Source organism: Schistocerca serialis, chromosome 1 (genome assembly GCF_023864345.2).
Source record: "Schistocerca serialis cubense isolate TAMUIC-IGC-003099 chromosome 1, iqSchSeri2.2, whole genome shotgun sequence".
Classification (NCBI taxonomy): Eukaryota; Metazoa; Arthropoda; class Insecta; order Orthoptera; family Acrididae; genus Schistocerca; species Schistocerca serialis.
In genome coordinates this window covers 129824707-129840363 of record NC_064638.1, presented here as the reverse complement: position 1 = coordinate 129840363, position 15657 = coordinate 129824707, and the positions used below count along the sequence as shown (strand labels likewise).

General features: G+C 40.3%; 2 protein-coding genes across 2 annotated transcripts in view; both read right to left on the bottom strand.

Annotated features, from left to right (window-relative positions):
• Positions 1-14100: 14100 nt before the first annotated feature.
• Positions 14101-15657, bottom strand: part of LOC126464102 (rhotekin-like) — a 755639-nt gene continuing 754082 nt past the window's right edge. Inside the window, exon 10 of the transcript XR_007585963.1 lies at positions 14101-14256. The gene's annotated coding sequence lies outside the window, so the exon portion shown is untranslated. The remainder of the gene's footprint in view (positions 14257-15657) is intronic.
• LOC126455673 (uncharacterized) overlaps positions 14252-15657 on the bottom strand; it is a 29125-nt gene continuing 27719 nt past the window's right edge. Inside the window, exon 5 of the mRNA XM_050091477.1 lies at positions 14252-15100. Within this exon, the coding sequence (XP_049947434.1) occupies positions 14904-15100 (197 nt within the window). The 3' untranslated portion in view covers positions 14252-14903. The remainder of the gene's footprint in view (positions 15101-15657) is intronic.

The window sequence follows — 15657 nt, the reverse complement described above, 5'->3', positions numbered from 1 at the left end:
GGATATTTTGCCTATCTCATCTGGGGACTTGTTTTGACTTAGGTCTTTCAGTGCGCTGTCAAAATCTTCACGCAGTATCATAGCTCCCTTCTCATCTTCATCTACGTCCTCTTCCATTACCGTAATATTGCCCTCAAGAAAATCGCCTGTGTATGGACCCTCTACATACTCCTTCCACCTTTCTGCTTTCTATTATTTGCTTAGGGCTGGTTTTCCATCTGAGCTCTTGATATCCATACAGGTCACCCTCTTTCCTCCAAAGGTCTCTTTAATTTTCTTGTAGGTGCCATCTGTCTTACCCCTAATAATATATGCTTCTACATCCTTAGATTTGCCCTCTAACCATTCCTGCTTAGCCATTTTGCACTTCCTGTTGATCTCATTTGTGAAACGTTTGTATTCCTTTTCACCTGCTTCATTTACTGTGTTTTTATATTTTCTCCTTTCACCAATTAAATTCAATATCTCCTCTGTTACCCAAGTATTTCTATTAGCCCTCTTCTTTTTACCTACTTGATCCTCTGCTGCCTTCATTATTTCATCTCTCAAAGCTACCCCTCTTCTTGTCAACTGTTCACTAATGCTCTCTGAAACACTCTACAACTTCTGTTTTTTTGTCTATCCAGGACCCACCTCCTTCAATTTCTACCTTTTTGCAGTTTCTTCAGTTTTAATCTGCAGTTCATAACCAATAAATTGAGGACAGTCAACATCTGCCCCTGGAAATGTCTTGCAATTTAAAACCTGGTTCATAATCTCTGGCTTACCGTTATATAATCAATCTGAAACCTTCCAATGTCTCCAGGCCTCTTACATGTTTACACCCTTCTTTCATGATTCTTAAACCCAGCATTAGCTATGATTAAGTTATGATTTGTGTAAAATTCTACCATGTGCCTTCCTCTTTCATTCCTTACCCCCATCCATATTCACTTTGTACTTTTCCTTCTCTTCCTTTTCCTGCTATTGAATTCCAATCCCCCATGATTATTAAATTTCATCTCCCTTAACTATCTGAATAATTTCTTTTATTGCATCATACATTTTTTCTCTCTTCATCATCTCTGGTACCGCGCGCCACGGAATTTGAATCCTCGCCAGATGTCACGGATGTCGAAGACCCATAGAGGTCTCTGCACCATCGCGCCGTAAGGTGTGGTGGCACATGTCTCCTTTACCTCTTTTAGTGTGAGGGCACCACAGCAGAACACGTGGTTCCAGAGGCCAATAGCGGCACCCCCGATAGTGTACTTAAGCGCCTGCCTCTCGCTCAGCCAGCCAGTTTAATCACGCGTACGTCAGTTGACACCTCGCCTCACATTAGACAGTTTACTTCCTTGTTCTGTGTATGAGTGGACGTGTTTGTTTCCTTGTGACTCCATTGTTCGATCTTGTTGTATTGTTCTGTCCTTCTTTAGTCGTGTCCGTCCTCTTCTGTTGTGTTGTTGTTCGCGGGCCTCTTCGCGGGTCCCGCTGCACATTCCATCATTTCTACCCCGCGACTGTCCTGGTTGCAGTTACAATAATCTGCAGAGTTAATTGGCATATAAACTACTACTACAATGGTAGGTGTGGGCTTCCTGTCTATCTTGGCTACAATAATGCGTCCAATATGCTCTTCATAGTAGCTTACCCATGTTCCCATTTTTTTATTCATTATTAAACCTACTCCGGCATTACCCATGTTCCTCCTGCCACCAAGCTTCACCAATCCCCACTGTATCTAACTTTAACTTATCCATTTCCCATTTTAAAAATTCTAACTTACCTGTCCGATTAAGGGATCCGACATTGCACACTCTGATCCGTATAACGCCAGTTTTTTTTCTCCCAATAATTACATCCTCCCAAGTAGTTCCCACCTAAAGACCGGAATGGGGGACTATTTTACCTCCGGAATGTCTTACCCAAAGGGACACCATCATCATTTAACCATACAGTAAAGCTGCTTGCCCTCAGAAAAAATTATGGCTGTAGTTTCCCCTGCTTTCAGACGTTCACAGTAACAGCACAGTAAAGCCTTTTTGGTTGATGTTACCAGGCCAGATCAGTCAATTATCCAGACTGTTGCCCCTGCAATTACTGAAAAAGCTGCTGCCCCTCTTTAGGGATCACACACTTGTTGGGCCTCTTTACAGATACCCCTTCATTGCGGTTGCATCTACGGTACATCTATCTGTATCGCTGAGGCACACAAGCTGCCCAACGGCAAATTCCATGGTTCATGGGGGAGGGGGTCGGGGACTTTGAGGATATGATCCTTAAAACATCTGTTTTGAAGCTTACATCGTGTGTGTCCCCCAGGTGTGTTGATGATATGATGCTTGTTTGGCCATGTGGAATAGACTCTTTGCATCAGTTCTTGGAACCTTTTTATTGTCTTCTTTCTAACATCAAATTCACAATGGAAATTGAGGAGGAGAAGTTCCCTTTTTGGATGTACTGGTTTATAAAAAAGCTGATGGAACTCTTGGACAGAGAGCTTATAGGAAACTGACACATACTGATAGGTATTTACATGCTACCAGCTGTCATCCATCATTTCAACGTACAGGAATTCTATGGACCTTGGTCAAAAGAGGACATGCTATCTCAGATGCTGAGAATTTACCACACGAGCTGCAACATCTTATGGACATCTTTAATCATAACAGCTATCTGTACAGACAGGTTTGACATGCTTTTGAGTTGGACCACTACCTAAGCCTGCTGAAGACACTTTTAGTTCAGTGGCTTTCTTTCTATATGCTTGGAATGTGTCTGCCAAAATCGGTAGGGTTTTAAAGAAATATGAAATCAGATGTATTCTGCCCACCAGCAGCTCTTGGCTCTATTAAGGATGATTTGGGTTTGAGGAAGCCTGGCATTTACAAAATATCATGTGGAAGTGGTAAAATGTATGTTGAACAAACTATTCATACCGCCAATGACGTATTTGTTGAACATCATTGCCATATGCAATTATTACAACCTGACAAACCTGCGGTGGCTGAGCACTGTCTTACAAAGGGATTAAGGATGCCATAGAATGAGACACAAGTGGTTGCAAACACCTCACATTACTGGAATTGCATTTTAAAAGGATCTGTCAAATTAACTGTGATAATGGGTGCCCACTAAGTAAAAACTTGGAACCCTGTTTTACCAGAAATTAAGTGGCACATGTGTCTTCATTATTTTTGCTACCTGTAAACGTTCTGTTGTCTGGCCTCTCAACAGATACCCCTCCATTGTGACTGAACCTACTATACGGCTATGTGTATCGCTGAGGCACACAAGCCTCCCCACCAACGGCAAGGTTCATGGTTCGTGGGAGGAGGACTTATCTGTTGGTAATTAGTCTGGACCTCCTGAGTAGGAATGGTCTGAGCTCCCCACGATATACAGTAGGTTACATGGACACGACATGAAATCATTGGGATCAGCATTGCTCAATTTCTGTATTAGACCAAGGAATGTCAGTGAGGGATACTGAGCAATCTTAGGGCTGAATTTCATAAATTATCATCAAGCAGCAATTGATATTTCACAGTATACTATTGAACTCAGTGGGATGTTGCTCCAGCTGCGAATGACAACTGCAAGTGATACATTGTCACCAGGTTCACCTACCATAAAGGTTGAACAGAATAAACTGCATAAAACTGATCAAATTTCAATTTGCATGATAAAGTGTAGGGAGGCACAAGAAAATTACTCTGTGTGAGTATGGGTACTGATGTACTGAATGAGGTGTTGTGTATAACAGAGCTGTTTGCGTACACTCACAAATTGGATACCTTACATTGTTTTGTGCGTAAAGTGTGGCACATATGTAGAAAAGGTTCTGGTCAGTGGACATAATTTTGACTCTAACAAAGTGGATAAGCCAAAAGGGTTAGTTATTGCTAACTTGGACATCCTATATGAGGACAATTTGGTTACATCAACTGGACACCTCAACCAATGAAAACCATCAATATATCTGCATTACACAAGAACGTGAAGAATTTAAAAGGAAAGATAAGCCAGATATGGAGATTTTGTTAATATGATGTGTTCAATCCTAGTGGACCATTACCAGCAACATCTATGACTCAACATAGAATCTCTACAGGGAATAATCCCCTCCCTCCCCTCCCCCCCCCCCCCCCCCAAGTTTATAGGAAGCCGTACAGAATACCCAGGCACTTGCAACATTTAGTGGAAGAATTCATCTGTCAGCAGGTGGCTGATCATACACTATGTGATCAAAAGTATCCGGACACCCCCGAAAACAAATGTTTTTCATATTATGTGGATTGTGCTACCACCTACTGCCAGGTACTCCAATCAGCGATCTCAGTAATCATCAGACATCGTGAGAGAACAGAATGAGGTGCTCTGCGGAACTCACTGACTTCAAATGTGGTCAGGTGATTGGGTGGCACTTGTGTCATACGTCTGTACACTAGATTTCCACACTCCTAAACATCCCTAGGTCCACTGTTTCTGATGTGATAGTGAAGTGGAAATGTGAATGGACACGTACAACATAAAAGCATACAGGTCGACCTCATCTGTTGACTGGCCATACTTAAACTTCCATATGTCATCTACCATGTGTCTACAACCTGTACTTGTACATCCATTATGTATATTCCCATACAGGGGAGAGATTTTACTGGAAAGTTGCTTGCCTGGTGTCGGCAGATAAATATGATATTGAAGTGCCTAGTGATCTAGGCACCACTTTGCTGCATTGTGCTGGATCAATGGATCGTTGAATAGCATTTGCCTCCAAACTTCTGGCTAAGACTCTGGTAAATTAGTCAGATTGAAAAAGGAATGGAGGTGATCATTTATGATGTAACCAAGTTCCATCATTACCTACTCACTCTTGGATCATAAGCCACTCACTTCACTGTTCCACCCAACCTAGCTTGTTACACCACACTCAGTGCAGAAATTGCAATGATGGTCTTAATTGTTGTTGAACTACAGCTGTATGCCCTAGTGCTCAACTTTCCAACACCGATGTATTATCAAGATTATCAGTGTACAATGATGATCAGTTCGACTCCTCCAAAGCATTGTGTTGTGAAATAGATGCTACGGACGCTTCTGCAGTTAACAGTTTTCCCATAGTCTTCAGTTGCATAGCACAGGAGACAGCTGCGGGGGCAGATTTAAGCATAGTGCTGAGTTACATATGCACAGAATGAATGCAAGAAGAATGAAAGACATTGTTCAGCTGTAAAAATGTCAATACTTCAGTCACTGTCTAGCCTTGTCAGTACAACGTGGTGTTTTACTGTTACACACTAAGAATGACCAGGCCTGGGTCACCATCTCACACAACCTTCAGCAGGATGCTTTAAGGTTGTTGGATCAGGGACACTGGGGTATTGTGAGGACAAAGCTATTCACTCAAAGCCATTATGTTCAGCCAGGGATGCACACCCAGACTGAAGACATGAAGTCACAATGCACCACTTGCATGGAGCAACAGGAGGCTCCACCTAAACACTTTCCTGACCAACCACACCCTAGTGGTCCACAGAAACACATCCCCATTGATTTTGGTGGACCTTTCTGGAACACCCAATGGCTTATTGTAGTGGATGCCTTCAGTAGTTTTCCCTTTGTTTAACTAATGAACTCTACAATGTCGGCCAGTACCATCTGAACACTTACTTCAGTTTTTTGCATCAAGGGCTTGCCAGAAGTAGTAGAGTGTGATAATGGACAGCAGTTCACCTCACAGGAATTTGAACAATTTTGCAATGATGTTGAACCTGTGGCCTTAACACCATTCCACACACAATCAAATGATGAAGCTGAACATTTTGTGTGAACATTCGAGATGCAGGTGAGTAAATTCTGAGGAACTCACTCACATGAGCAAGCCTTGCAATTGCTTCCGTCCACCTACGGTGTGATGCCTCAAAATGGATATTCCCGGCCGAACTCCTGCACAGCTGCTGACATTGCAAGATTTGTCTTCTAAGACTGCATGATCCTGCCACTGTGTTTCGTTTTATAGATTCAATATGCAGCCAGGGGCTTGGATCACGTCCGTGAGCCATGGGCCCATGAGCCAGATGGCATCTCAGCCTGAGGCAATGCCCATGGAGGTGGACATGCCCTCATCCCCGATGCCATCATCATAGCACACCATGTCACCATGGGTGACACCTCTGTGCCATACGACCTTCCTCTACAATGGGGGTCATCCAACAGTTGAACTCCGGTCTTCGATGTAGCTGGGTGTCTTCCCGGTGGTTTTCTCAGGGTCAATGCCAAGGAGTGAATGGGAGCCTGTCAGCGGCTTGAGTCCTGGTTTCTGTCCCATCTGCAGTGCCTGCACCCAGACCTCCTCTCACTGTCAGTTCGCCCCACAACCATATACGACCAAGACCAAGAGATTTGGAGGTGAGGAGTGTGGTGCTGTAAGCACAGCACACACCACAAGGCAGTACCACATGCGTTGATAGGTTGACAATGCATTCCAGAGATGACATATAGACCAGAGATTAAGGCACCAAGAAGTTTCAGCAGTGGCGCCACCAGAGAAGTGATGTGCACCAGTGCCATAGCAGAGTGGACAGGGCCATGTCCGCTCAAGTACCAAGAACACTGCCTTCTACTTGTGTGCTTCATGCTGCGCCATCTGCTTCTAGCGAGTCCACACCAGCCCATCTTTAGTGAATATTCTCATGGAATAAGAACTGTGTATTTGCTACTGAAACAGTGGTTTAACTTCAGGATCTGCTGCCTGAGCCATTTTGTACAAAGTTGAGTATTTGTCAATCAATGTGTGTGTTCTTGTCCCTAATCATAATCAATGTTTCAGTGTTCTTCTCTCATAGTGTTTGCCTCGGTGCACTATAAATAGTTGAGGGTGGTGATGAGCAATATCTCCTTCTGTGGCTGTATCAAAATTATGGTACAACACGGCGAGTGGTGCCATTTACCCCTAAATTATATACTTTGGTTTTATTAATCTTCACCACACATTAGAAATAAAATCAATTTAATTTTGTTATTATTTTTTATCTGAAAAATGTGATGTGACAGAGAAAATCTAATTGTATATCTGAATTTAGCGTCTTAAAACTAGGTAAACTCATCCACCTAGAAACAAACGCACAATAAAAATCTGTTTGTTGACCAATATAATTAATGGTCAATTGCTCTTCTCTGCTTTTATAAATGCATATTTCAGTCTTTCATCTTGGTTTATCAATGGTAAAGAAGGTAATGCCATGGGGCACTAGCACATCAACACAAGATTTCAGTACTTTGGTTTAAATTGCATCTTAGAAGAGTTGCTTTTCATTGACGTAATATTTTTGTGATCTACCCAATAGATGATTTGGCAAAACTGACATCTGGTTATGGAGGCTGCAACACTTGGTTAAGTGAGTCTGATGGATACACTTCTGATGGTCATTTTGTTGCCATGTGTATTCAGTTACCGTTAGAAAGAATTCATTGATCTTAGTAGTCCGTTATTTGAATATAATATCATCCGTTACATTGCAACTGTCATCAAGGACATAAATACGATTTGCCTTACTGAGCTTATTTGTTTCAAATCATTGCAACAATGTTGAGAGAGCCAAAATGAAAGCTTCAAAGCTGCACTGACAAACAGTAGCAGTACTTACCAAAAGCTCGGCACGTCGTGTTCCAGTGACCAGAAGTACACAGGAGATGTGTGTACACAGACATTACTGGTTTTATTAACATTTTTTCACAATTTTCTTTTAAAATTGGGTTAATGAGGGACAAAATACTGGCCTGACCCTTATGAAGAAAAATTTGACACACTTCATAGCTTTTGGAACAAATAGTTTCTTTCTTGGTGAGGAGACATGGATGGAGTGGGTAAAGATACCCTGAGAATCAATACTAAAGAGGATAGGTAGCAACTCACCATAAAGATGATCGTTGAGCTACATACAGGCATATAGAAAAAAGAATCACACTCTCACAACTAAATTTTTGGCCATAGCCTTTGTCAGAAAATGAAAGTGCACACACATTCACACTATCACTCAGACACAACTCATGCACACATGACCATGGTCTCCGGCCCCTGCATCAACAAGCTCTGAGAACCACATCCAAACAAACCGCTCCTCATGCCACCCTGCCTCTCATCGGCAGCTGCTAGGCTAGCAGCAAGTAGTGGTGGCAGCACTGACTGCAAGCTGAGGGGAGGGGTGGGGAGGGAAGGGGAGAAGCAGTAAGAATGAGAGAGTCAAGAAGTGCCCAGCCAGCGACAGAGCATGAGAGAGTCAGGAAGTGCCCAGCCAGCGACAGAGCATGACATCTCAGTCAACAATTTCATTCTACTGAGACAAAAACGAGATTTTTCCAGAGTTTTTTTTTTTCAAATTTCCCTGATACATTTGAAATTCCCTGATATTCCCTGATTTCCAGAACTTGTGGCAATCCTGGATCTGCTTCTGAACTAGGCAGGTGCAATAATTACATTCAGTAAAGGCTGAGGTGAGAATGGTGGTATATTACTGTAAAGAGTCTGCATCTGAACAAATACATTTGCCTCGAATGCCAAGGCCGTATGGGAGGGAACGTGTGACATGGAAAGGATGGCAACTGTCAGAATATAAGTAATGTGTTTGTTAGTAGGTTTAATGTGGACAGAAGTGTGTAACTGGCCCTGTGTGAGGACGAGATCATCATCTCAGAAAGTTGCATGGGATTCATAATAGGAGCACGTGAAATTTAATTGGGAGAAGGTACTCAAAGATTCCAGGAATTTTAATAGGTCAGCCCAACCATGGGTCCATATGGTAAAGATCTCATTTATGTATCCAAACCAAACCACGGGCAATAGACTTATGAATCCCAGGAAAGCCCCCTCCAAGTGACCCATGAAAAGGTTGACATAGAAAGGGGCCATCCTGGTTCCCATGGCCGTATCCCTGATCTGTCTGTATGTCTGCGCCTCAAAGCTGAAGTAGTTGTTGGTCAGTATAAAGTTGATTAAGATGAGTAGGAAGGATGTCATAGGTTTGGAACCAGGTCGGTGCTGACTGAGCAAATGTTCAGCAGCAGACATACCGTGTACATGGGGGATGTTGGTATAGAGGTGGCATCAATGGTAACCATCAAGTTGTGTAGTGGGAGAGGGATGAGCAGGAATTTCAGAAGATCTAGGAAATAGTTGGTATCTTTGTATACCAGGGAAGTCTTAGTACTATAGGTTGCAGGTGGCTTTGAAGCCAGCAACAACAGGAGAACCAGGGTGATGAGGTTTGTGGATCTTAGGAAGAAGGTAAAAGGTGGGTGGGTGTTGTCTGGGTAGGATGAGAAGTTCTATGGATTGAGTTGTTAGTCCTTGAGAGAAGTCTGAGGTTTTAAGGAAGGACTGCACGCCAATTTGAATCACAGGGATTGGATCTTTATGGCAGGCACTATATGTAGAGGAGTCAGACAGCAAGCGTAGACCTTCACTAATATACTCCCTTCGGTCAAGTATTTGTCCACTGGGAAGAAAACGATGGAGTCATCAGCTTTTAGGGAACTTAGAGCCTGGTGCTCTACAGAGGACAGGTTAGGGTGACGATGTAGTAACCTGAGGAAGGATTGTGAAGCAATGCTGGATGAAAGGAATTCTTGGAAGACTTGTAAGGGATGATTCTGAGGTAATGGTGCTGGATCAAGTTGGGATTGTTGTCACAACTGTTCAAGGCAGGGTTCAATGTCAGATTTGCTGTTGGAAATGTTTTGGGACTGGGTTGCAAAGCAATATTTCCAGTTTCCTTCTGCACCCATCTCTCTACCCTATGGCTCCCCACTGCAAGACTTGCCCTATGTGCCCTCCTACCACCATCTATACCAGCCCTCTAACTGGCAAAACATATACTATCATAGGGAGAGCCACTTATGAAACGACATGTCATATACCAGATGTTACGTAAACACTGTGCAGCCTTTTACATCGGCATGACTACCACCAAATTATAAATTAGGATGAATGGGAATAGGCAGGGGGTGTATACTGGCAACACACAATATCCTGTTACAGAGCATGCTCTACAACATGTCAGTCATGACTCGGTGCCTGTCTCACCACATGCACCTTCTGGATTCTACCACCAGACACCAGTTTCTCAGCACTCCGCAGGTGGGAAGTAGAGCTACAGCACGTCCTTGGTCCTCGCCACCCACCTGGTCTTAATTTACATTAATTTCTTCCATCTCAGCATTTCTTCATAATAACTATTCTTTTCTTCACTTTAATTTAGTTTTCTATATCTTTCATTGTCCTACGCATCTATTTTTTATTGCTCCCCTTCCACCTCTATTACTTACAACGCACTTAGCTTTTCACTCTTATTGACTCATGCATGACGTTTGAACAGTAATCTCTGTCTTGCATATTACCCTGTCTTCACCTTTAAGCTCTCAGGTTTTCAAATCTCATCCGATGCAGTCCCCCAACAATCAGTCTTTCCTTCTTATCCTGTCAGGTAAGTCTCCCCTGACCTGCAGTTCTGGGTGACTTGCCCAAAATGTACCCCTTTTCCTAGACCTCTCCAGTTCTTTTCCTTCACCCCTGTTCCTTCCTCTTCAACCCTTCTGCCGGAAGAAGGAACAGCAGACCTGACTGTAGCTTTCTTTTATTTGTGCGTTCTGCCACCACTTGGTGAGTAGATTTTTTTTCTATCCAATTACAGCTGTACAATGTGCTTGGAAGCTTAGGTTGGCCTTCTTTTGTGCTCATGTTTCTTTCATTCTTTTACTATGAGATGGTTTCCTCATTTCTAACAAATTCGTCTTCTTCTTCTTCTTCTTCTTCTTCTTCTTCTTCTTCTTCTTCTTCTTCTCCTCCTCTCTCTCTCTCTCTTTGGTTTTTCCTCCATGCCATCTTGCCTTTTTTAACTTTAGATCAAATAGTTTCCACATTTTGAATCTCTTCTTGTGTTTTGCCTAATTCATTTCATAGCCTTTGTTTTTGCTTTACTCTTGGTTTCAGGAAAATCAACCATTTGTTTTGATATAGCCACAAGTTTAAGGTGCCTCTTAAGTTTATATGGTTGGGCTGTTGTACATAATGATAATAGTTTGTCCAACATGACCCATGTCCTAATTATTGGGTACAATATCCACCCATAAGGCCCTGAGACCCAAGTCATCTTTAGTGTAATGCAGTCCATGTAAATTTTTAATTTTTGCTGGAAGATAGCTTTGACCCATATCTGCCCCATTACACAGGCATGACATATTTAATTTCATTGGTTACATACTCCCAGTAAACAGCCAAGCCAAATAATATTTCAGACATCATTCGGGACACCAATTTGTCTTGTGTTTAACAATTATGAAATGATTTATCCCAAATTAGATATTATTTCACCTGTATCAGTTACATTTGTTAACAACACTTTGCCAGCTCAAAGATGCGTTGAAACGATTTTTAATTTCAGCCATAATCACATTCAGTTCTCAAATTTACTCAAGTTAGCAAAGTTTCTTTCCTGCCTTCCTAGCACTAATGCTGCCACTGAAAGGGTATTTCCCCACATGAATAGTATATGAACCAGGTCTGGGACAAAACACACTTTGCTTTAGAAACTATCGAAGCTATGTTAGTGAATAGAGTGAAAGTTTGAAAGGTAGGAGATGAGATACTGGCAGAAGTAAAGCTGTGAGGACAGGGCGTGAGTCGTGCTTCAGTAGTACAGATGGTAGAGCACTTGCCTGCGAAAGGCAAAGGTCCCGAGCTCGAGTCTCGGTCGGGCACACAGTTTTAATCTGCCAGGAAGTTTCAGAGTGAATTGTGATGAAACTAATAATTTTTTTTTTATGCTGTTGAATAATACAGATATTCTGAAGAAGATTCACAGCACTGATAAATACAGTACGTCTGCTCATGCTTCATCTTAGAAATTACAGATAAAATATAAATTATCATACTTTTTGTAACAAATTAGTGATATTTTGCATTTATTACCTTTTTTCCAGTGTCAACATTTTTTAATGTGACCCAAATTTGGGTCTGAAAACTGTGTTCATATTACTCAGTCGACACACTGACTTGGTTTGCCATTTGTTTTATGACTTACTAAAAGCACAGAACTGGCAACATGCCATCCTTCAAAGTCTCCATTCTAAATTAAATGTCAGGAAGAATGCACTTCATATGGTAAGTCAACATACATACTGCTTTAATGTCATGTGACGAAACTGCAAAAGTAGTTATCTCTGCAAAACCACACGACTCATTTGGGAGCTAGATTTGATTACTTGTGTTCAAAACATTCCACAAAAAGATTCCTCATAGCCCAAACGTGACACACAAATTATGTCAAAATACCATTGATACTGAAAACCGCCACATTTCTTCCTTCCAATTTACTCTCTGACAGTCACTGAAGATGGTTTGCTTCCAGTGCTTTCTTACAAGATAATCAGTCTCTCAAATCAACTTGCTTACCATTTAATAGCCTCCAGCGTTGCAATGAATCAGTCTCTCAAATCAATGTGCTTACCATTTAATAGCCTCCAACATTGCAATGATCCCAGTAGCACCCTAATGAAAGGTATCATTTAACACTTTATAATTTGTTAAAAATTTATTCTTCTTTAAAGGAAGGAGGACGATCTCACTATTAATCTACTTCAGAGCTATATTGGGATTTCACAATAACATTAAAATGGTTTTGTGCTTGAAGAAATCTCTCACATTCATGCTCCATTTTCTATCAGAGAATGAAGTTCATTTTATATTTGTTGGTTTAATTTAATCTGTAAATACACAAAATAATGTAAGATGTAGTATTTTTGTTCTCTATATTTTCTTATAGATTTCTGGGAAATGGAGCACTAAGTTTTGTGATAAAAGCATGTGAAAGACTAAACCAATGTCATTCAGCTATGATAAATCTATTTAATTTTTTTACAGAACTTTATTACAATTTCTGTCAAATGTTTTGATCCAAGCTAAACTATTTGTACATAATCTTAAAATTGTAGATGAATTTATAAAGAAGGGAACAAACAGTATGACTCATAGGAATGGTTGCACACAATTTACAGAAACAGATGTAGATATTAACCACATATGATGACAATTTAGGGTAAGACTATGATCACATTAAACGGACACATTAGTTGACAATAATGAGCAATTCGTCCAATAATATTAAATTATTCTATCATGCTGGACATAATAACCAACACAGTTTGTAGCTAAACAATATGAAAAGTACCTCAGCATTTAGTATGTGCTTTGTGATGAGAATTTATTGCATTTGTATTTGCTTTGAGATACAAAAAATCCATTGAAATTTCAGTTTTAATTTTAATTATACTTTAAAAATACAGTCTCTATACAGCAATCAAATGATCATCTACAATGAGCAAATATAGATCTTAAAATAACTTTTCAGTGACTTCAACAATGGCATCACACATTGTGTGCCCTTAAAAGCTAATCTCCTCTATCACTCTTGAAGCGCACATTACGCGATGATAAAAAAAAGTGTGTTTAAGGTTCATCTTACGCCAGCAGAAAATGGTATGTTCAATCATTCATATCTCATCCACTAAAATTCACAGATAATGTAGAAATAAAAGTTTATTTTCATCAATCAGAATTTAGATTTTTGTCTCAATTATCACAACTGTAATGGGTGGCATCTGAATGTCTTATCCATACACGGAGTTGGTGCAACTTCATGAAGGCAGTATTGGAAAGCTACACATGCACAGGATAATCCACAAAATAATTACTCCTCCAAGTACAAAATAATCTACTTTATCTCTAGATATTAAATAAGAACCTCTGTTGCACAGATTTTTGACATACATTTCAAAAATGGGGAAAAAAGCAAATAAATACTTTACTTTTTAATTTTTTCCTATACAACACACATGAAGGAAGGAATTATAAAATAGATGTCAAACTGTTTATAAAATGGAAATTCTATAAATAACGTATTTCTTTACAAACAGTACTACAGAGAAACAATGTACACTGCCACTATTAACATTAATTACATGCTGAGGTATAAAAGATGACATAGTAATTCTAATGACAAATCTGAAGATCCAAATTTGCTTTGTCCATTCCTTTCTGCTCTGCTGTTCATAGCTGTTTTAACTCCTGCCTGCTACAGAATTGCAGCTAATTGGCTTACAACCTACCTAAAGCACAAGTAAAATCCTAACAACTGGGTGTGAATTTAGTCATTCTCCAGGCATCTGACACTGTTCAAAATCAGTATTACAATATTAACATGTTCACAAAACAGCTACCTATGATGCAAAGAATTTCAAGTATTTATTGTGTGACACTTTGAACATCCATCACACCCAAAAACAGTAATCGACAGCGTACTGACTGTCAGACCTTTCTTCTGCACAAGGCAGTAACAAATAAAATCTCACATAATTGGCATTCTTGCCAGCTTCGGTAAATTAGAACATACTGCTGTAGACGCACAGTAACTGCAGCAGATTCACAGAGAATGCAGTCTCATCCCATTAATTCTAGTGCAACTCTTCTATTTGCATTTTGTCTGCATTGCGACATTTAAATAAAATATTGTACAATGAAAAAAAACTATCTACAACAACTTAATATAATACAGTAAAAAAGGTACATGCCTATCAACTTGTATAACAAAATCAAATGAAGTACTGCGTACATTTATCAGTAAAATGACAAAAGTGCAGTCATACAATAAGCGTTGCTGCTGATGGCAAGTATTACTCATAAGTGTGAATACATAAAACTACAAAGTCTAGAAAAATCAGGTAACAAAACTGAAAAAAAGGAATAATTTCTTCTGGCATGAAAAACACGCTACAATTTTGAACAATTTACACCCTCTCTTCAACATTTTGTAGAAAGACAGAAGTACTGGGAATGGAGGACTGACAGGCCCATTTTGTGGCTGCCATCAGTCTTGATTGTTACGTGAGAAGGGCCAGTTGCCTCGTACTGTGTTGCCTTTGGCACTGACACCGGAACTCAGAGATCGCTCCCGGAAAGTTGGTGAGGATGATGATGATGCACAAGAACTAAGACTTGTGGATGGCGACATACCAAATATTTCTTGTACAGTAGGTCGATGGTAATCTGTTGAGCTCACCGACTCTGCAAAAGCGAGCACATTAATTACTTTCTGGCCAGATCATGAGAGCCAGCAGTAAATGGTCAAAACATAATTTATATCCACAAGATACAGCAAGAACAAAGTACTGAAACTGTTTCCTGTAAAAGGAAGTTATATTTTCTTGGTCTTTAGTACACAAGTAATAATGAAAGAAAAAGGCAGCTGATCTACAAAAGTGTGTGGTGTTTTTTATGAACTGTGAGGACATTATAATTATACTTATCTACTAGAGCAAGAAAAAACAATTAGATTTTATGCAGCACTGCACCAGGTTCCAGTAGCTGTTCGGAGTTTTGATGCAGTGGGACAAAATATGCAAGCATTGCATCATATCATCATCAGTTATCAGAATAACAATATGAAGTGGGAGCATGAAGAGAATAGATATCTGATGAAAGTGCAATCACATATTCTGCCTACTAAGCCACTAAATTTCTACATAAAAAAAACAACAAATCGGTCTGTTTCTCACAGCCTGCTATACTATGAACTCGTAACTAAGTTCATGCAAACAATTATTCTCAATCATCCTTTCTTC